Consider the following 21,556-nt stretch of genomic DNA (forward strand, 5'->3'; position numbering starts at 1 on the left):
GGAAGGCCTCCCCACAGTTAGCTGTGTCCCACCCGCTTCAACTCCCGGGACTCTCTGCTCCCCCTCTGCTGGGACATTCGCCTTTCTGTATCCCATTTGACAGTCACAGCTAATCTTGGACCTGCAAGTGCTGTATAAATAATGTTAGCAGTTAAATCATACTGTACCAGCTTCTGGCAAATCAAATGCTGGAGAGTAGTTATCTTTTAAACCATCCATAGTGATTACAGATTTTGGCTGTGCCCCAATCTCAGTGATGTCATCTGACTGGGTGGCTTTGCCATTAGTTTGTTCAGTGAGCTGCTCAGCTCACAGAAAACTGAAGCTTATACCCTAAACTGTAATCAGAGGTTATCTTGCAGGGTTGGAATTATAAAATAGGTTTCCATCTTATACTTTCTGTGCTCCCATATATTTGAATTTTTTACAGCAGACTTGTGCTACCTTTATAATTAGAAATATTCAGTGTTTTTAAGGAAATGAAACAAACCAAAAGAAGTATTACCCTCTTCTCCCAGTCTACTTTTTTTGCCCTATATTTAACATACAACAGAAAAGTTGGAGACTTCCCTGGTGGTCCAGTGGTTAAGACTCCAGGCTTCCACTGCATGGGGCATGGGTTTAATCCCTGGTCAGGGAAGTAAGATCCTGCATGCCATATAGTGTGGCAAAAAAGAAAGAAAGAAAGAAAAGTTATTTGGACAAAACCTTTGACTCCCAAGCTCAACAAATAGGAAGTGCTTCAGGTAAGTTGGCTTCTAAGAGGCACAAGTGAATTGTCAGTGTTTTGAAGCCTGTAGAAAAAGAGTATTCTTGAGGAGGGTCTGCAGACAGACCAGATAAATAGCCAGAGCATCCATAACTGCAGAAGGGACCCCAACATCAGAGAAGATGGACTTCACCTCTTCCTACCATCCCTGTGCAAAAATTTGCCTGGCGTGAGGGTGATAGGAGGGGCAGGGGCCCCTCTCGGTACAGTCACTCTGATCTCGACTCCTTGGAATAAGGGACAGCTCCCATCAGAGCACACTCATCTGTCTGGATGACTGGGCTCCAGGCCAGCCAGCAGCTGACTCACAAAGCCCTCTCCCAGAGGCTGCAAAGGACACCTGCACTGCAAGAGCCCCTGAGACCTCAGCCTCAAGAACAAGCAACAAGCTTTACCTGTTTTTAGAGGGAAACCTCTTGTCCTTCAACCTGGAGTTCACCCAGAAAGCAGTTCCCAACTACAACAACCATGAGAGTCTCCCTGCTGGGAGAGAGAGCTGGGTGGAGAGGACTTCTGTCGGGAAGTCATTGAGGCAGGAAGTCCAGCCCTCCACTGAGGGATGAGTGTGGTCCAAAGTGACCTGCAGGGAGGAAGCCAGAGGAATAAATTCTGATTCCTCCTTCTACCCCCAAATCTGCTTGTACCTCTATCCACCAAATAAGTACTTAACTGAATACTTACACTAAAAGTTACTTGTTTATCTGAAGTTCAAGTTTAACTGAGCGTCTTTTGTTGTGATTTGCTTAATCTGCCCTCTCTGTGTGCGCACGCATGCACACACATACACACACACACACACACAGAGCCCGAGAGGTGTGATATCCTGAGAGTGGCAGGAAGCACAGCCCTTGTGCAGGACTAGGTGGCTCTGTGTGCCCCCATCACTCACCCACAACATGCCAGCCTGTGTCTCTCCTCCCTGCCTGTTTCACCACCTGTGGTCAATGTGCTTTTTTAAAAAATGCTCTTTCCCCCCATGGAATGTGCCTTTTATTTTTGGCCATGCCACACAGCATGTAGGATCTTAGTTTCCCAACCAGGGATTGAATCCATGTCCCCTGCATTGCAAGAGCTGAGTCTTAACCACTGGACCATCAGGAAAGTCCTGATGTGTTTGAATAAATGACAACTATTAATAGTATAGAATGTATGTTCCAAAATTGCCATTAACACTAAGAGCACAACAGAAATTTTAGAAATTCTTGTGGGTCAGATGAAATCAGAGTATTTCCAGGTCTATTCCAGCAGGCAGACATTTTGCTAGAAGCTCCAAGTCACTGTATAAACACACGATGACTTTTCCCCCATCCCTGGAAATGGGTCATGCTGAGGCACAAGAATTGCAAACGTGCCCCTTTGTGGCCAGCAGCAGCCTTTCCCAGACTGTTGGCCGAGTCTGCTGTATCAAGTCCTGTGACTGACGGGGCAGAAGGGAGGCACTTCTCAGGTGCTAGCACCTGCCTGCCTGCTGGTGAGTTAAGGAGGAGGGATTTAGAATGAGTCGCAGTTCCAAAAGTGAGTGAAGGTGGTCAACGGTACAAACTTCCAGTTTTAAAATAATTAAGTCCTGGGGGTGTAATGTCGAGCATGCTGACTGTAGTTAGTAATACTGTATCGTAGGAAATTCCCTGGCGTTCCAGCGATTAGGACTCTGTGCTGTCATTGCTGAGGTCCCAAGTTCAATCCCTGATCAGGGAACTAAAATCCTGCAAATGGCTATTTGAAAGTTATTAATGGTGGATCTTAAAAGTTCTCATCACAAGAAAAAAAGTTCCATTTGTGAAAATGGATATTAACTAGACTTATCCTGGCAGTTATTTTGCAAAACTATACAAGTATGGAATTATTCTGCCATACAGCTGGAACGAATATATTATATATATGTCAATTATATCTCAAATTTTAAAAATTTTGATGGTGAAGATTATATTTCTTAAGTTTTCTATAGAAGGAAGTCTACAAATGAATAAAATTGTGAAAATATTCACACTATTCATGTGTGTTAAATAAATTCTGATCATGATTTCTGAGGATATTGAGGATGCCCAGTTCTCTCTCATGCTGGCCTAGAAAGTTGGGAACCTACTTGGGAAACTCCATTATTTAAAAGGCTAAAAATCCAGGACTTCCCTGGCGGTCCAGTGGTTAACACCCTGCCCTTCCAATGCAGAGGGCGCAGGTTCAATCCCTGATTGGGGAACAAAGATCCCACATGCTGTGTGGCTCAGCCAAAAAGTGAAAAAGTTAAATAAAAAAGAGGGTGGATGAATAGAGAGAGTAGCGTGGAAACATATACATTACCATATGTAAAATAGATAGCTGGTGGGAATTTGCTGTGTGACGCAGGGAGGTTCCGTGACACCCTAAAGGGGTGGGATGGAGGGCGGGGTGGGAGGTGGGGGGTGGGAGGGAGGTTCAAGAGAGAGGATGTGTGTATGCTTATGGCTGATTCATATTGATGTACGACAGCAACCAACACCCTGTTGTAAAGCAATTATCCTCCAATTAAAAAATAATTTAAAAATTTAACATGGTGGAATTAGCAATTAGATTAGATATATGTTAGGAAACATGTTGACAGGGGAGAATATCCATGATATATTTTCAAGAAAAAAGGAAGTTTTTTCAAGTTCAGTTTGATCCAAGTTTGTCACATATGTGTTTTTTATGTGTTAAAAAAATGAAAGGCTTATACCTTAAAAAAAAAAAGGGCTAAAAATCCAATATTCTATTTTGCAGCTATTGCTGAGATGAAGGAAGGAACCAGCCCCAACCTGCTGTTCTCTGGTTCTCTCCCAGGAAGCTTACAGGCTGACCACACGCCATTTTTCTTTCCTCACACTGGTCCCTACCAGCCCACCGCTGTGTCTCCACCCATCCAGCCTGGAACACCAGTCCCTGGAAATGTAGCCTTTCCCAGGGTGACCTCCGCCAGGTCCAAGCTCCTGCCACCTCTTGCATTTAATCATACGGTTGGCCATATAATACTGTCTGAACACAAAGATGTCAAGTTTAATTGCTCCATCAACATACCTAACATCTACCAGGACAGTGCAACTATTTCTTGGTGGAAAGATGGGAAGGAATTGTTGGGGGTCCATCATGCAATTACTCAGTTTTATCCGGATAATGAAGTTACAGCAGTCATCGCTTCCTTCAGGTAAGTGTTCTCTCTCCCTTTCTTTGAAAATGTTATGCTTTTGCTGATTCAAAAGCAAAAAGCTTGTCAGTAATCAAAACAGCCTTTTGTTTTCTGTGTTAGCAGCCTCACCAGTCCATTCAGAGTGTAGATTAATAGTCAATTGTATTGTTGATCTCTTTTCATTGGATTTTGGCCCCAGTGGAATTCTTGGTGATCAGACGGTCTTCCCAGCTGGCCTGCAAGTACCCCCAAGTCCTGCTGGACTCCAGAACTCTCCCAGTGGGTGAGAGCTGTGTCCTTGCCAGGCATGAGGAGACATCAGAATCATTGGGTGGGCGTGGAGCTTGTCAAACAGTGCAGCCCTGCATCCCTTTCGTTTGCTCCGTTTCTTCTTCCTCCCTCCTCTCCCAGCAGCCCTTGTGGCTACAGATACTGGTACTGATGTTGACCTCGTGTTGGGGCGGAAGAACGCCGAAAGTGTGAAGTCTGGGAAGCTGAGACAGACCTTCAGGCACTTGGCTCTCCATCTCAACATTCCACTTTGTATTGGCCCAGGCAGGCAGAGTGAGTTGAGGGAGAGACAGCAATAAGCCAGGCCAGGACGTAACCCAATAACCCATCATCCCAAGGACTGAGTCCATATACGCCAGATCCTGCAGACAGTGAGACAGTGGCTCCTCTTCCCACCGTCCCTTTTCATTCTCTCTCCCTCTCTTTTTTGACTGTGTCATGTGACATGTGGGATGTTAGTTCCCCAGCCAGGGATCGAACCCGTGTCCCCTGCAGTTCTGCAGTGGAAGCATGGAGTTAAACCATTGGACCTCCAGGGGATCCCCTCCCTCTTCATTCTCTCCTGTCTCCTCTCAGCCAGGAGGGTGTGTGTTTGTCGGTGTTTACGTCAGGACCGCCCAGCATATGCAGGTTTAGAATTAGGTGGACTGCAGTCAGGCTTACCAGGCGGCACTGGTGGTGGAGCATTCTCCCGCCAGTGCAGGAGATGCAAGAGATGCAGGTTTGGTCCCTGGGTTGGGACGATTCCCTGGAGGAGGGCATGGCAACCCACTCTGGTATTTTTGCCTGGAGAATCCCACAGTCGGAGAAGTCTAGCGGGCGATAGTCCATGGGTTCGCAAAGAATCAGACAGGACTGAAGCAGCTTAGCAGGCATGCGCAGACTGTAGTCACTAAGAGCTCAAGATGAGGTCGGAGCCCGGCCGCGATGATGCAAGAGCCTTTTCTCTGGGACTCCTCCATGCTGGGGGGAGCCTCTTTGATCTGTTGTTTTTACTTTCTCTGGCCTGATGTTTGGGCTGCTTCCAGGCTGTGTCATGTCTTTGGGTGAATCACTGTATGTTTCCTTTTCAGAAAAACCACCTCTGAGTTACCACAGACCTGATGACTCCAGTTGGAGTTTAATGTGTCAACACTTCCATAAGATCCCCCCCTCCCTTTTTTTCTGCATTTTCTAAGTTGTCCTGGTCATCATCAAGGCACAGAAAACAGCTTCCATGTCTTTCATTGGTCGATTTAAAGTCTGTCTCGGTCTCCTGGGCTGCCGTTCTCAGCTAGTGACTGAGACCCCTCGGGAGGCTTGACTGTATTTTTTTCTCCATCATCTGCAAAACACAGATGTTTTTCCATTATACAGACACAGCTCCTGATGGGAGAACTAAAAGCACCATTTCATAATAAATAAGGTTAAAAGGCTTATAAAAACAAAAGTCCGACCAAAGTCTTGGTCCCACCGAGTATCATTTAGAAGGAAAGCACAGCCCTGCTGTCTGGGCTGGGAGTTTCAGCTTGGGGTCCTGCCACTGGCTCCTATGAGACCGTAAGTGAGCCTCCATGTCTTTCTTGGTCTTCTTGCCAAAGAGATGGAATTGGACCACCTGACTGAAAGCTCTGAAGGGCCATGAGATATTCAAAAGACTTGGAGAATTTTTACACCTAGAGTAGGCAGTCTTTTTTTTAAATTTAATTAATTAATTTATTTTACTTTACAATATCGTATTGGTTTTGCCATTCATTGACTTGAATCCACCATGAGTGTACACGTGTTTCCCATCCTGAACCCCGCTCCCACCTCCATCCCCATCCCATCCCTCTGGGTCATCCCAGTGCACCAGCCCCGAGCACCCTGTCTCGTGCATCGAACCTCGACTGTCGATTCATTTCACATATGATTATCTACATGTTACAATGCCATTCTCCATATCATCCCACCCTCGCCCTCTCCCACAGAGTCCGAAAGACTGTTTAATACATCTATGTCTCTTTTGCTGTCTCACATACAGGATTATCGTTACCTTCTTTCTAAATTCCATATATATGCGTTAGTATACTGTATTGGTGTTTTTCTTTCTGGCTTACTTCACTCTGTATAATCGGCTCCAGTTTCATCCACCTCATTAGAACTGATTCAAATGTATTCTTTTTAATGGCTGAGTAATACTCCATTGTGTATACGTACCCACAGCTTTCTTATCCATTCCTCTGCTGATGGACATCTAGGTTGCTTCCATGTCCTGGCTATTATAAACAGTGCTGCGATGAACATTGGGGTGCACGTGTCTCTTTCAATTCTGGTTTCCTCGGTGTGTATGCCCAGCAGTGGGATTGCTGGATCTTAAAGATCTAAACGTAAGACCAGAAGCTATTAAACTCCTAGAGGAAAACATAGGCAAAACACTCTCCGACATAAACCACAGCAGGATCCTCTATGACCTACCTCCCAGAATATTGGAAATAAAAGCAAAAATAAACAAATTGGACCTAATTAAAATTAAAAGCTTCTGCACAACAAAAGAAACTACAAGCAAGGTGAAAAGACAGCCTTCAGAATGGGAGAAAATAATAGCAAACGAAGCGACAAAGAATTAATCTCAAAAATATACAAGAAACCCCTGCAGCTCATTTCCAGAAAAATAAAAGACCCAATCAAAAAGTGGGCCAAAAAACTAAACAGACATTTCTCCAAAGAAGACATACAGATGGCTAACAAACACATGAAAAGATGCTCAATGTCACTCATTATCAGAGCAATGCAAATCAAAACCACAATGAGGTATCATTTCACACTGGATAGAATGGCTGCTATCCAAAAGTCTACAAGTGATAAATGCCGAAGAGGGTGTGGAGAAAAGGGAACCCTCTTACACTATTGGTGGGAATGACAACTAGTACAGCCACTATGGAGAACAGCAGAGTCTTATTTTGAACTTAGGTCTTTAGATATTGGAAGGTGACTAGGTGAAATTTTGAGAACTTTAAAAAAATGTATACTTTTGCACATATTTGGTTGAACTCTCATAAAGTCATTTGGAAGGGGAGCAAATCTTATGTGACCTCCCAACTGAGCAAATTTAGTCATCAGAATTCTTACAATGGATGGACACTCAGCTGAACCGAGTAATATTTGGAGCAGCATCAAGTCCACCACTGACATATTCACTTTGTTAGTGTTCAGGTGACGCTGTAGCTGTGGGTAATTCAATGAAGTAAATTAAAGTAACTTGATCAAGATGATCAATATCTGTATAATTTCGTTGCAAGATTGAAGGATGTTGGAGAGCCTAATTTGATGTCTTTTAGATGAGGACCCTGAGGTCCTTATAAATTAGGATGACTGGTCCCGGGTAACTAGATAGTAAGCTGGGAGTAAATTTAACTAGGGAGCCTGATTTGCACACCTCTCCTCATATCCTCTCTTCTCACGTCTCATGGGCCCCAAGGAAATCCACTCTGGTTCCCAGCAAAGTGAAAAGTTAAAAACTAGTTCTAAGCTTTCAGTGGATGCCATTTTACCAGGAATTCATTAGCTTGCAATTTTGTTGGAGATGCCTCCAAGAGTACTGCATGGACCACGTTTATTTAAGCAAATCTGCAAATGATAGATGACTACATATAGCAGGGATCAGATGTCTGTTAGTATTGATAGAGTCAAGAGTCATCTGGCATTAATGGGTGTAGGGAGCACTCAGTGTCTGGTTGGAGTATTCCTAATCAATAGCTTGGTGGCTAAAACAGAAAATCTCCACCAACACCCCTCCTTACTCCTGGCCCCATACCCCCCACCCCATGTCTAATCCTGGATGGTGCATCACTCAAAAGTAGTTGCTAGACCTCCGTTGTAGGACTCGTCACCAGGCTGGACGTCCCCCTTGGCACTCCAACTAGTATCCTACCCCATCTACACCTGATATCAGCTCAAAGCACAGAGTATCCATTCGTCTAGCCTGGGAACCCTGCGTAGCCAAGACCTCCTGATGAAGTCTCTAAAGAAGAGTGCAATTCCTGGGGCAGTTATTTCTAAGGGCTTCTAAGTTGGCACAGTGATAAAGAATCTGCCTGCCAATGCAGGAGATGGAGGTTAGATCCCTGAATCAGAAATATTTCCTGGAGAAGGGAATGGCAACCCACTCCGGTATTCTTGCCCAGGAAATCCCCATGGACAAAGGAGCCTGGTGGGCTACAGTCCTTGGGATCGCAAAGAATCAGAGACGACTTAGAGACTAGAAAACAACAGTTAGCTCTAAAGTCTGGGGTAAGGTGTAGAAAAGCTCTCTGGCTTAGGTTGAAACACTCATCAGGTAAAAATTTCCAGGAAGGCACCAGGCTTCAGATCAGAAGACTTGAGGAGACCCGCCCTCAAGCAAAAACGAAAACTGATAGTCCTGTGTATCAACAGGCCCTGCAGATTTACTCACTGGGTGGTTCATGGCAGAGGGAGAGTGTTTGATATTTGTTTTCTTTGTAGTCCAAGAGTTCCCAATGCTCTTTAAACTCTGGCGTCCTTCCCAGTGGCTCAAGCGGCACGGATTTTACCTTCTTAGTGCGTTTTCCTGGTGAACATGGTAAATGGGTAGTTTGGGTTCCTGCGTGCTCCTTGTGCCTGAGAGACTTGTGTTGGCAGGCCCCTGCAGGCTCTGAGAGCCAAGACCCTTGCCCCACCCTGCCCCAGCTGGGTCTGCCTGATGCCATCGCTGGTTGCTCTTTATCCTGCTGCTGTTGGTGACCCCAAAGATGGAATCGTATGTGAGAGATCAGCCAAACATCTAGAAAGTAAGGACATCATTTGTTCAAAAAAGCCATCAGTTGGAAAAGCTAATTTTAGCCACAGATTGCTGAGACTTTCAGACTTAGTTTATATAAAATTCAGACTTCTTTTCAGGTCAGATTTTGTACCAGATTCCTGAACTCAGTTTTTCCATGGAATCCTGTCAGCACCATTTGAATGACGGCTAGTTAAATATCAGTGGATCTTTGTATTCTTTTTTAGTATTTTTTTTCTTTCATTTTTAGTATTTGTTTGTTTGTTTTTGATGGTTGTAACATACATATAACATGAGCTTCCCGTTCAATGGTAAAATAATCCACCTGCTAAGATGGGTTCGATCCCTGGATTGCAACGATCCCCTAGAGGAGGAAATGGCAACCCACTCCAGCTTATTCTTGCCTGGGAAATCCCATGGACAGAGGAACCTGGTGGGCTACAGTCCATGGGGTCACAAAGAGTCAGGCATGACTTAGCTACTGAGCACGCATGCACACATAAAGTAAAACACCATTTTAACCCTTTTTGAATCAAGTCAGTGACCTTGAGTACATGCACATTTTTATGCAGCTATCACCACCATCCATCTCCAGAACTCTTTCATCATCTCAGACTGAAACTCCACACCCATGAGCACTAACTGCCCACTCCCTATCCCTTCCAGCCCTCGGCAACCTCTATTCCACATTTTTTCTCTATGAATTTAACCACTCTAGGTATTCAAGAGGAGTCAACTAATATTGGTCCCTTTTGTATTTCTTTCTTTCTTTTTTTTTTTTTTAAGTGACCAGATATTTATTGAGTTCCAGATTTCCCGTAGGTGCCGTACATGGTGTGGAGGTGGGTGTTAGACCCTCCATTTCTGAGAAGGAACAGAAGCACAGAGAGATGGAGAGATGTGTGTACACTCCGCATATAGGAGACTCAGATGGTAAAGAATCTGCCTGCCGATGCAGGAGTCCCGGGCTCGATCCTGGTCCGGGAAGATCCGCTGGAGGAGGGCATGGCAACCCACTCCAGTATTCTTGCCCAGGAAATCCCGAGGACAGAGGAGCCTGGCGGGCTGCAGTCCATGGGATCACAAAAGAGTCTGACATAGCTTATCAACCAAACTACCACCACTACCGCAAGCCATCTGTGAGCAGGTCAGCCTAGTTGTAACAGGTCTGATGGCCAGAGAGATGTGTGTCCTTGTAGCATGTTCTGGGGCTATGTCAGCTGAGGGGATCCTGGTGGGGACGAGCTTTTGCAGCTGCCAGCCCCCCTTCCTCACCTTGGCTCTCTCCAGATGGTTCCTGTCTAGACATCGGGTCTGGGGCTGTAGTTTCTTTGGTCTTCTCCCGTTCAGATGTTTGACCAAAATCTGTTGAAATTCTTAACCCTTTATTAAAAAGTGCCTGCACATGGTAAAGTAGTCTGTCTATCCCGCTCCGGCCCCCAGTGCTTTCCTGGTGGGGAGCAGAGGTGGCCCACTGATTGGGTAGCGTTCCAGAGATATTCAATCCACGAGTCCTCTGTGTGTGTGTGGGGGGTGTGTGTGTGTGTGTGTGTGTGTGTTGTGTGTGTGTGTGTTGTGTGTGTGTGTGGTGTCTGTGTGCGTGTGTGTGTATCTGTGTGTGTGTGTTGTCTGTGTCTGTGTGGGGTGGGTGTGTGTCTGTGTGTATGTGTGGTGTGTGTGTGTTGTCTGTGTGTGTGTCTGTGTGTGTGTGTGGTGTGTGTGTGTGTGGTGTCTGTGTGTGTGTGTGTGTGGTGTCTGTGTGTGTGTGGTGTGTGTGGTGTGTGTGTGTGGTGTCTGTGTGTGTGGTGTCTGTGTGTGTGTGTGTGTTGTCTGTGTGTGTGTGTTGTCTGTGTGTGTGTCTGTGTGTGTGTGGTGTGTGTGTGGTGTGTGTGTGTGGTGTCTGTGTGTGTGTGTGGTGTGTGTGGTGTGGTGTGTGTGTGGTGTCTGTGTGTGTGTGGTGTCTGTGTGTGTGTGTGTGGTGTTTGTGTGTGGTGTCTGTGTGTGTGTCTGTGTGTGTGTGTGGTGTGTGTGTATGGTGTGTGTGTGGGGGTGTGTGTCTGTCTGTGTGGTGTATGTGTATGTGTGTGTGTGTGGGGTGCATGCATACCCGCGCCAGGCACCAGCATGGTGTGTTAATCTAATATATTAGAGTATTACACATGGCTGTGGTTAAATCAGTAGCCAGGGTTCGCGATTTCCGTGGCTGTGGAAATGCTATTTTCAGCCGAATCATGTCGTCAGACTGTAATTACATTGGCCTTCTTGTCGAGCTTTTTGATCTTCCTGAATTTAATAGCTTCCTTGCCTGCCTGTTAGTTCACTTAATTTTCTAATTTCTGATTGCTCATCCTCCTCCACGTTCAAAAGGAAAATAAGCGTGTCCTCTCAAAATGACACAATTCTCAGGACTGGAGTTTTTTCCTTGGAGGTGCCAGACCTGGAACCGTCCTTTCTCTCCAGGCCTGGGTCTGGCTGAGTCATCTTTGCTCTTGCTGTTGGGAGCCTCATTCCTCCTGATTTCTAGCTCCTGTCTCCCAGAGCCCAGCTCCCCCTCTTCCTGGCTTAGTCCTTCACTTTATGCGGCACCCACCCCCTCCACTTGCTTTCTGGGCTCTTGAATATCTGAAAATACCAGATTTTTCCTACTCTCACCAAAAGACAGTTTGACCAGATACAGAATTTAAAAGGAAAACAACTTCCTGCTGTTACCTTTTTGCTCCGAGAGTTGTTCTTGAGAAGCATGATGCTGTTCTGATTCACTCATAAATTACCTGCTTTTCCTTTCTCTGGAAGCTTTTGGGGGTCTCTGCTTTATCTTAGATGTGTGACATGTCTAAGGGGCTCGGTGAAGCCCCTTGGTGGGTCTTTTCTCTCTCCCGGCCTAATGGTCAGGTTTGGAAAGATCCATATCTCCAGTCCTGGGCATTTTCTTGAATCATATCCTCCCCCTCCCCTCTCTGTGTTCTTTCTGGAATTCCTTACTCAGTCGTCGGAATGTCTAGATTGCTATTCTGTGAGCGGAGCCTTTCCTGCTGTTTCTGCTGGGGAGAGAGAGGAGATGGGGGACCACTTTCCCATCTCGAGTCCCAGCTGCACCCTGCCTTCATCCCGGGAGCCTTTATGTTATGTCTATAAAACAAAAAGTAGAATTATTTGGGAAAAACTGTTCCTGTGGTACAGATAAGATGAGTCTGGACTTGGTAATTAATGCAGACACAAATAGTCCTTCTCACCAGATGCTGCTAAACCCTGCCTAAAGCAAATGAGTAAAGACCAAGTGTTTGTTTTCAGGCAAGGCTTTATTGATTCTTTTTTGTATTTCTTTCTTTAAAAAAAAAGCGACCAAGTATTTATTGAGTTTTGTGTTCTCCTGCTCTTCTCCTACCCTGAATTGTGCTTGCTGGCTGGCTGAAGACACGCCTGGACGCCCTGTGCAGCCTGAGTCCCGCCGCCGCGTGTGCCGCTCCGTGGCTGTCTGCGCCCGCTGATGTCCCGGGTTCTGGTGTGCTGCGCACCCTTGGCCTGGGTGCAGCCTCACTGGGGCTGTGGCCTGCCTTCCTCGCTGGCTGTCACTCCCCTCTGGTTCCTGGCTCACTGAGTCTTGGGTCTCATCGTCCACTCTGTTCAGCTCCTCCCTAGGTTTTCCTGCAAGAAAATGATGCCTCTTTCAAGGTGAACGTGTGGAATGAGTGGAAACGCTCCTCTTTTCAGCAGCCATGACCTTGGTTTCCCTTAGAACTGCAAAGAAGGCTAGACTGATCAGCATACAGGCTCTGCCAGGAGCTGTGTGCACTGTCCAGCCCCTGGTTGTTACCCACGTGAGCAGCACACCTGCTCGTCTTCCTCTTTCTTCATCCCCTTCTGGTAACCACGACATCCCAACACATTCTCAGAGAGGGTCTGCTGACCCCTTATTTGGAGATCTTTGTCCTGTGAGGTCTCTTTCCATGTTCTGGTGACCTCTAGGCACTCTGACATAAAGCCCCTTCCCTAAAGCTTGGCTTCGCTGGTGGCTCAGACGGTAAAGAATCTGCCTGCAGGAGAGTCGGGTTCAATTTCTGGGTTTGGAAGATTCCCCTGGAGAAGGGAATGGCAACCCACTCCAGTATTCTTGCCATGTTGAGAATTCCATGGACAGAGAGGAGCCTGGTGGGCTAGAGTCTGTGGTGTTGTAAAGAGTTAGACACGACTGAGCGACTAACACTTTCACAAATAAGTTGCATCGAGGAGCAAGCTACTAGGAAGACAAGTAGGCCTCTCCGCGTTTTTCTTTTTTCCCCTTTTTCCTCTATCACAGTCTTCTTGGTTGTGTCTGATGCACAGAGAAGAAACCAGTGCTGTGGGACTAATGAAGGTGTCCTCTTTCAGGGAGCATCTGAGAGTATTTCAGAGTGTTCCATACTCTCTCATCCCTTCCTGCCCCAGCTAAAAGCAGGTGTCACCTCTGTGGTATATCTCCCTGTTTGTAAACATGTTGAGAAATTGACAAGCAGGACTCTGAACCTTTTGAGCCAAGGCCTCCTATTTATATCAGATATTTAATAATATACCGTGTTTACACTGTAATATGAGGAAAACAAAAGGAAGGTGACTGAAAATTAAATAGTATGAACATGAATGTGTAAATACTGGGCATGACCACACCAGGAGAGGAAATAAAGTCCACGGTGACTTGCGCCATGCACACGGCCACTGCAGACAGAGATGCTGTTAGTCATCCTTTTTCCAGACGATGGCCGAGTCACTGCCAAGTTCAAAACGGGACGAGGAGGTGCTAGCCTACCATTTTCACGGTCCTGGGCAATGAAATGGATATTAACACCAGGCAAAATACTTTATGTGTGTACGATGGGGTTAGGTTCCAGTCTCTGAAGATCATTTGGGTTGTGGAAAAGTTGCCTCTGTCCCCTGAAAGCCATGTTGGCCTCTAGTTATGTGACCATCCAGGACAGTCCCACAGATTTGCAAAATGCCTTGAGAGGTTGTACTCTGATGTGGAGAACCCTGGTGTAGAGCCTACCATAGAAATCCAGGCAAGTGAGCACACAGACGTTAGGCAGGGTTCTTAGGAGAAACAGAACCAACGGGATGCACACATGTGAAAAGAGAGAGAGCAAAAAAAAAAATATTTTAAAGATTGGTGTCATTTTAAAGATTTAATGTCACTGTTGTCATTGTTGAAGTCGTGTCCGACTCTGTGACCCCATGGACTGTAGCCCACGGGGCTGCTCTGTCCATGGGATTTCCCAGGCAAGAATACTGGAGTGGGTCGACATTTGATCAGACCGACATCTCCCTCACTGGCAGATGGAGTCTTTAACACTGAGCCTCTAGGGAAACCCCCAATGGAATTGTTGCTCAGTCGCTCAGTCATGTCTGACTCTGTCCCCATGGACTGCAGCACGCCAGGCTTCCCTGTCCTTCACTATCTCCTGGAGTCTGCTCAAACTTATGTCCATTGAGTTGGTGATACCATCCAGCCATCTCATCCTCTGCCTCCCTCTTCTCCTTTTGCCCTCAGTCTGTCCCAGCATCAGGTAATTGTGGGTGCTGCCCAACCTGAAATCTGTGGATGTCAGTGGGAGACCCAGGGGAGAGCTGCTGTTGCAGCCTTGAGTTCCAAAGACAGTTTGGAGGCAGAATTGCTTGTTCCTCAGAGGACCTCAGTCTATGCTTCTAAGACATTTAAGTGACTAAATGAGACCCACTCAAGCAATAAAGGATAATCTGCCTTACTCTGAGTCTACTGACTGGAATATGAATCACATCTGAAAAATACCTTCACAGAAAAATATCTGCATCTAGAGTAATGATTGACCAAGTGTCGAGGTGCCAAGACCTAGCCATGTTGACATACACGGTTAATCATCACAGTGAAAGACAAAGAATGTTGATTCCTGTAGTAGAAACTGGAAAGGTCATCAGTGAAATATCTTTGTGTTTCTCTCTCAAGCATAACCAGTGTGCAGCGTTCAGACAATGGGTCGTACATCTGTAAGATGAAAATAAACAGTGAAGAGATCGTGTCTGACCCCATCTACGTCGAGGTTCAAGGTGAGTCCAAAGGCCACGATGTCCAGTTGCCACTTGGCGGTTTCTTTTAGAACCTGCATGAACTGCTTTGTGTATAATGCTCCAGAGTTTGGCATGCCCATTTGTTTGCCGTTGGGTTTTAAAAAGAATTTTTAATTGAAGTTGATATACCATGTTGTGTAAGTTTGAGGTGTATAGCAGAGTGACTCAGATATAGATAGATAGATAGATACATATATATACACATATACATATATGCTGCTGCTGCTGCTGCTAAGTCACTTCAGTCGTGTCCGACTCTGTGCGACCCCATAGACGGCAGCCCGCCAGGCTCCTCCGTCCATGGGATTCTCCAGGCAAGAGTACTGGAGTGGGGTGCCATTGCCTTCTCCATATACATGTATAGAGAATACATATATGTGTGTATGTATATATATGTACATATGTTTCATATTTAATCGCTAAGTTGTATCTGACTCTTTCTTGACCTCATGGACTGCAGCCCACCAGGTTTCTCTGTCCACGAGATTTTCCAGGCAAGAATACTGGAATGGGTTGCCATTTCCTTTCCCAAAAGATCTTCCCAACCCAGAGACTGAACCCATGTCTCTGTATTGGCAGCTTTACTGCTCAGCTTTACTGCTGAGCCACCAAGGAAACCGTGTGTGTGTATGTATATATATATATATATATATATATATATATATATATATATATATATTCTTTTTCAGATTCTTTTCCCATATAAGCTATTATAAAATATTGAGTGTAGTTCCCTGTGCCATACAGTAGGTCTTTGATGTTTAACTATTATATATATAGTAGTGTGTTCATGTTACCCTCAAATTCCTAATTTATCCCATTTGTATGCATACTCTGATGCAAAACTTACAGATCTATAAACACTGAGTTTTTAAAGGCCATCTTCTTTCTTAGATTATACGTAGTTGTGAAATAAACTGAATTCTTAAAGATTTAGCTCTCTGCTAGATCCTAAGCCTGAGATAAAAAGGGATTGTGGACCTCCTTGCCTTAAGGTTATTTACAATTTAAAAAGCTAAAGTCTTAGGACTTCCCTGGCGGTCCAGTGGTAAGGAATCCACCTTCCAATTCAGGGGATGTGGGTTTAATGCCTGGTCAGGGGACTAATGTCCCACATGCTCTGGGGCAACTAAGACCCAGCACAGCCAAAAACAAAACAACAACAAAAAACAAAACCTGAAGTCTCTTTTCGGAGGCAAAATGCAGTCTATCGAACAGTTCTCAGTGTTGGCACTAGATGCCGCTCACTGGGTCAAGTACCAATTATTTACTATTCAGTACCCTTTACTGCAGTGGTCTCTACCCTTTTCGGCACTGGGGATCAGTTTCATGGAAAATAATATTTCCCCAGACAGAGGGGTGGACGGCGGGGCTGGGGGAGGGGGGTGGTTATGGTTTCGAGATGATTCAAGTGCATTACATTTATTGTACCCGTTATTTCTATTATCACATTCGCACCACCTCAGATCATCAGGCTTTAGATCCTGGAGGTTGGGGACCCCAGCTTTCCTATGTTGCTTATGTGGACAGTGAAACCAGGGAGAATAAGCTAGTTTCAACTGTGCCTGGGATTCCTTTTTCAATCCTTAGGGTTTCTCAGGCACGTGATTCAGTGCAGTTCTGATGCCATGACATGACGTGGGCCTGGTAGGGGAGAACTGGGGCATCAGGCAGGAAGAGGCAATCTCTGCCCTCGAGGAGCCTAAACTCTCGTGGGGACATGAGCTGACGCACAGGTGAGCCAGGCCAGGTCCTGCCTCTTGGGCCTTGCCTGTCTGGTTCGGCAACGGCAGGGCCTGCCAAGAGGGGCTTCGAGGAAGAAACATCTTCATTATCAACCCAAGTGGCCACTCCCCGCTGTCCCAGGGACTTGACCTCCAGGGTCTCTGCATCCAGGCTCGCCGAGACACCCCCATCTACAATGTCATCAGGAGAATGACTTTGCTGCTTTCTTCTCACCGTTGTCCTCACAGGCTTTAGAGAAGGTGATTAGCTTCTCAGCGAAGTTTAAGGAGACTCATCTCCCTCTGAAAGGCAACTGTGCTGTCCATTCTCGTCTAAACCTGAACTTGATACCCGCTGACGCTGCAGCAGGCGCAAGAGAGGGAGGGCCCTCACGGGGGTCTCTTTTGGAGCTTTGCTCTGAGCCCATCTCAGACTTCCCTGCACAGCTTCCCAGGTAGTGCTAGTAGTAAAGAACCCACCTGCCAATGCAGGAGGCCTAAGGGACACGGGTCCAGTCCCTGGATCGTTGGGAAGATCCCCTTGGAGAAGGACGTAGGCTGACCGGCACAATCCATGGGGTCACACAGAGTCGGACACGACTGGAGTGACTTGGCGGGCACACATGCACGGTCCCAAACTGGATGGCCATGCCAGAGAGTTCTGCCAGTATCCACCGGAGGGAAGGGTTCCTACGTTTGCTGCTACTCTGGAAAAACTATTCAGAAGACATTTTACTTGTAAAGTCCCAGAAAAAAAATGCGCAGGGTAGGAATGAGTTAGGTTCAAATGAAGTTTGGTAAAACACTGAAGCTTGAAAAAAAGAATCCCATTTTACCAATCCCATGTTATTCCTGCTGGGACTGGATCTGTGAACTCCCAGTCCCCAAATAACACAATTTAAATGCTGGAGGTCAGTTCGCTTGATCTGTTAACATTTTGGCACATGCCCCAAATAAGTACCAACTGGCTGTCTCTGAGCTGTTCTTAACGTCACTTCCCTGTGACCCCAGTTCTGGAATCAAAGTGGGAGATCTTGAGGTTGTAACTGTGTAACTCTGTCTACACTGTTTTCATGAGTTTAGGCTTGGAAAAACTGTTCAGTCTTAACACAAGTGTACAGATTTTAAAATTTATTATCACCAATATGAAAGTCTTACATATAACAGGTTGTCCTAAAAAATGGACCACACCAGTCAGAATGACTGTGATCAAAAAGTCTACAAATGATAAATGCTGGAGAGGGTGTGGAGAAAAAGGAACCCTCCTATACTGTTGGTGGAAGTATAAATTGGTAACCACTATGGATAACTGTATGCTGCTGCTAAGTCGCCTCAGTCGTGTCTGACTCTGTGCGACCCCATAGACGGCAGCCCACCAGGCTCCTCGGTCTCTGGGATTCTCCAGGCAAGAACAGTGGAGTGGGTTGCCATTTCCTTCTCCGATGCATGAAAGTGAAAAGTGAAAGTGAAGTCGCTTAGTTGTGTCCGACTCTTAGCGACCCCATGGACTGCAGCCCACCAGGCTTCTCCGTCCATGGGATTTTCCAGGCAAGAGTACCGGAGTGGGGTGCCATTGCGTTCTCCAATGGAAAACTGTATGGAGGTTCCTCAAAAAACTAAAATTACAGTTACCATGTGATTCACCGATCCTACTCCTGGACAAATAGTCAGGAAAGATGAAAACTGCAATTTGAAAGGACACATGCAGCCCAGTGTTCACAGCAGTGCCGTTTACAATCTCCAAGACATGGGAGTAGTCTAAGTGTCCACCAACAGCTGCATGGATAAAGAAGATGCGCCGTATAATGGAATATTGTGTGTGTGCTCAGTCGCTAAGTTGTGTCTGACTCTTTGCAACCCCATGGACTGTAGCCCTCCAGGCTCCTCTGTTCATGGGATTTCTCAGGCAAGAATCCCTGGGTTGTCATTTCCTTCTCCAGGGGACCTTCCTGACCTGCATCTCTGGCATTGGCAGACAGATTTTTGACCGCTGAGCCACAAGGAAGCCCATAATGGAATATTACTCAGCCACGAAAAATGAAATAATGCCACTTGCAGAAACATAGATGGACCTAGAGATTATCATACTAAGTGAAGTCAGAGAGAGAAAGACAAATATATGGTATGGCTTATTCGTGGAAATGAAAAAAAAAAGATACAAATGAATTTATTTATAAAACAGAACCAGACTCAGAATAAGAAAACAAACTTCTGGTTACCAAAGAGGAAGGAGTGGAAGTTTCCAATGAACAGGTACACAGCACCGTGTATCAAATAAACAAGCATAGCACAGGGAACTCTATTCAATATCTTGCAACAACCTATAATGGAAAAGAATCTGAAAGAATATATATTTTTGCGTATGTATAACTGAATCACTTCACCATACACCTGAAGCTAATACAGCATTATAAATCAAGTGTGCATGCTCAGTTGCTCCGTCATGTCCATCTCTTTGCAACCCCATGGACTGTAGCTCACCAGGCTCCTCTGTTCATGGAATTCTCCAGGCAAGAATACTGGAGTGGGTTGCCATGTCCTCCTCCAAGAGATCTTCCCAATCGAGAGATTGAACCCACGTCCCCTGCGTCTCCTGTTGGCAGGTCGATTCTTTATGCTGCACCACCTGGGAAGCCGTAAATCAAGTATACTTAAACTTAAAAAAAAAAAAAAAAAGGCGGGGCAGACCTCGCACGTGGCTTTGTTTTCACTCTGTGTTTATTGGTGAGGAATCCTGTCAGCCTTTCCCAGGAGCTTAAGCAACACCTAATTTCACAACTGCCAGGCCTCCCTTCTGGAAAAACCAGTTCTGAATCACCATTGCTCCTTTGGGAAAGTGTCCTAGAAAGCCAGCTAGAGCTAGACTGGTAAGAATTAGCTTCTGTGTGCTTTCTTACTCAACTTCATCGAGGTGAAAACTGAGCATTTCACGCCTGGGTGGTGGACAGAAAGTAAAAGTTTAATCACTCAGTCGTGTCTGACTCTTTGCGACCTCAGGGACTGTAGCCTACCAGGCTCCTCTGCCCATGGGATTTCCCAGGCAAGACTACTGGAGTGGGTTGCCAATTCCTTCTCCAGGAGATCTTCCCGACCCAGAGATCAAACCCAAGTCTCCTACACCGCAGGGTGGTGGACAGAGAGGACTAGTGCCGAATTCTGGTGTGGTTTCCATTCACCTGGGGGCTGTGCCTTGACCTGTGAATCTCAAACCTTCTTCCACTTACCACTTCCTCTGCAGGACTTCCTTACTTTACGAGGCACCCCGAGAGCATGAATGTCACCAGAAACACAGCCTTCAACCTCACCTGTCAGGCTGTGGGTCCACCCGAGCCCGTCAGCATTTACTGGGTTCAAAACAGCAGCCGTGTTAATGAACTTCCAGAAAGATCCCCCTCTGTTCTGACTGTTCCTGGTGAGTCTCAGTTGTGGCATTTGTTCATTGTTTGCTTTCTGACGGTGGAAGGGAGCAGAAGATGGTGAGTGCTGTAGAGTACAGCAGCGGGCCCTCGACGAGGATGCAAACACAGGTGGGGCAGCCCAGGATGGGGACCAGAAGGGGAGGCAGGTGGGAGTCTCGGGGCTCAGAGGTCACAGCACAGGATGGGTGTCTGTGCTTACATCAATCAAGTGGCCGGAATCTTCGAGCCAGGGCGGCCGGGAAGCCCTGCTCACATCTCCCGTGGCAGCTGTGGACCAGCTGGCCTGGCAGGCCTTGCCTTTCAGGAACCACTGATGTGAGGACCTCAGTGAGGTGGCGGCGAGGAAAACGCCTTGGTCACGGAGGCAGTTGTGGGAGGACTGAGTCACTGTGGGGCTGTGAGTGCCGTGAAGGTCAGCAGTCATCTGATTTCCATCCAAGTGGGTGTGGCCTGGCTTCGGGCCCAGCCCTCCTCCCACGCTGCTCCTAGGGGCAGCGCCGTGTTCTGTGCTGCGAAATCCGATGGGCTCCTCTTTGCCTCCTCTCCTCGCATCTCCCAGCAACGTCCGGGAAGGTTACCACCCCCTAACCTTCCCAATCTGCGTGTACTCAGGGCGTATTCTGCGAGGATGCTGCACGCCAAAGGTGACCTTCCGAAACCACTGTCTTCCTGGCTTCCTTCCTGCCTCAGTGCTCTTCCTCTGCCTATGACAGGAGTTCTGAACATGCTGGGTGCCACAGGGCTCAGTCCTGGACTGCATTCTGCTCCCTCTGAGGCACTCCTGCCTGGGAGCTCTCCTCTGGATCCTGGCTTCATGACCATCCATGTGATGATGACTTTGAACTTTGCACCTCTGGCTCAGACTACCCTCCTGAGCTTCATGCTCCTTTCCTGGCATGTCCACTTACTGGGTAAGCAAGTGTGTTAAAATGAAACTCTTAGTTTCCCCCCCCATACTCGGACTTGTTCTGCCACGGAGTTCCTGCTGCTCACTGTTTAGACTGACTACATCAGGAGGTTGCCAGTTGTCTTCCTACAATACATCTCAAATCTCTCTTCTGCCTGTCTGCTGCAGGGCCCCGGTCCAGGTCACCACCACCTCTTACCAGCATCTCTGCAGTAGCATCCTAATTGGTCTCTTTGCTGCTGCTGCTAAGTCACTTCAGTCGTGTCCAACTCTCTGCGACCCCATAGATGGCAGCCCACCAGGCCCCCCCGTCCCTGGGATTCTCCAGGCAAGAACACTGGAGTGGGTTGCCATTTCCTTCTCCAATGCGTGAAAGTGAAAAGTGAAAGTGAAGTCGCTCAGTCGTGTCTGACTCTTAGCGACCCCATGGACTGCAGCCCACCAGGCTCCTCCGTCCATGGGATTCTCCA

General features: G+C 46.6%; 1 protein-coding gene across 2 annotated transcripts in view; it reads left to right on the top strand.

Moving 5' to 3' along the window:
• The window catches only part of MERTK (MER proto-oncogene, tyrosine kinase), a 117,776-nt gene that overhangs the window by 30,027 nt on the left and 66,193 nt on the right, over positions 1 to 21,556 (top strand). The window contains exons 2-4 of one of the 2 annotated variants that reach the window (XM_069583995.1): positions 3,509 to 3,929; positions 14,915 to 15,015; positions 19,999 to 20,172. In XM_069583995.1, coding sequence (XP_069440096.1) covers positions 3,509 to 3,929; positions 14,915 to 15,015; positions 19,999 to 20,172 — 696 coding nt within the window. The remainder of the gene's footprint in view (positions 1 to 3,508; positions 3,930 to 14,914; positions 15,016 to 19,998; positions 20,173 to 21,556) is intronic. The other variant, XM_069583996.1, reaches the window with a different exon arrangement.

The sequence above is a fragment of the Ovis canadensis genome, chromosome 3 (genome assembly GCF_042477335.2).
Source record: "Ovis canadensis isolate MfBH-ARS-UI-01 breed Bighorn chromosome 3, ARS-UI_OviCan_v2, whole genome shotgun sequence".
Taxonomy (NCBI): Eukaryota; Metazoa; Chordata; class Mammalia; order Artiodactyla; family Bovidae; genus Ovis; species Ovis canadensis.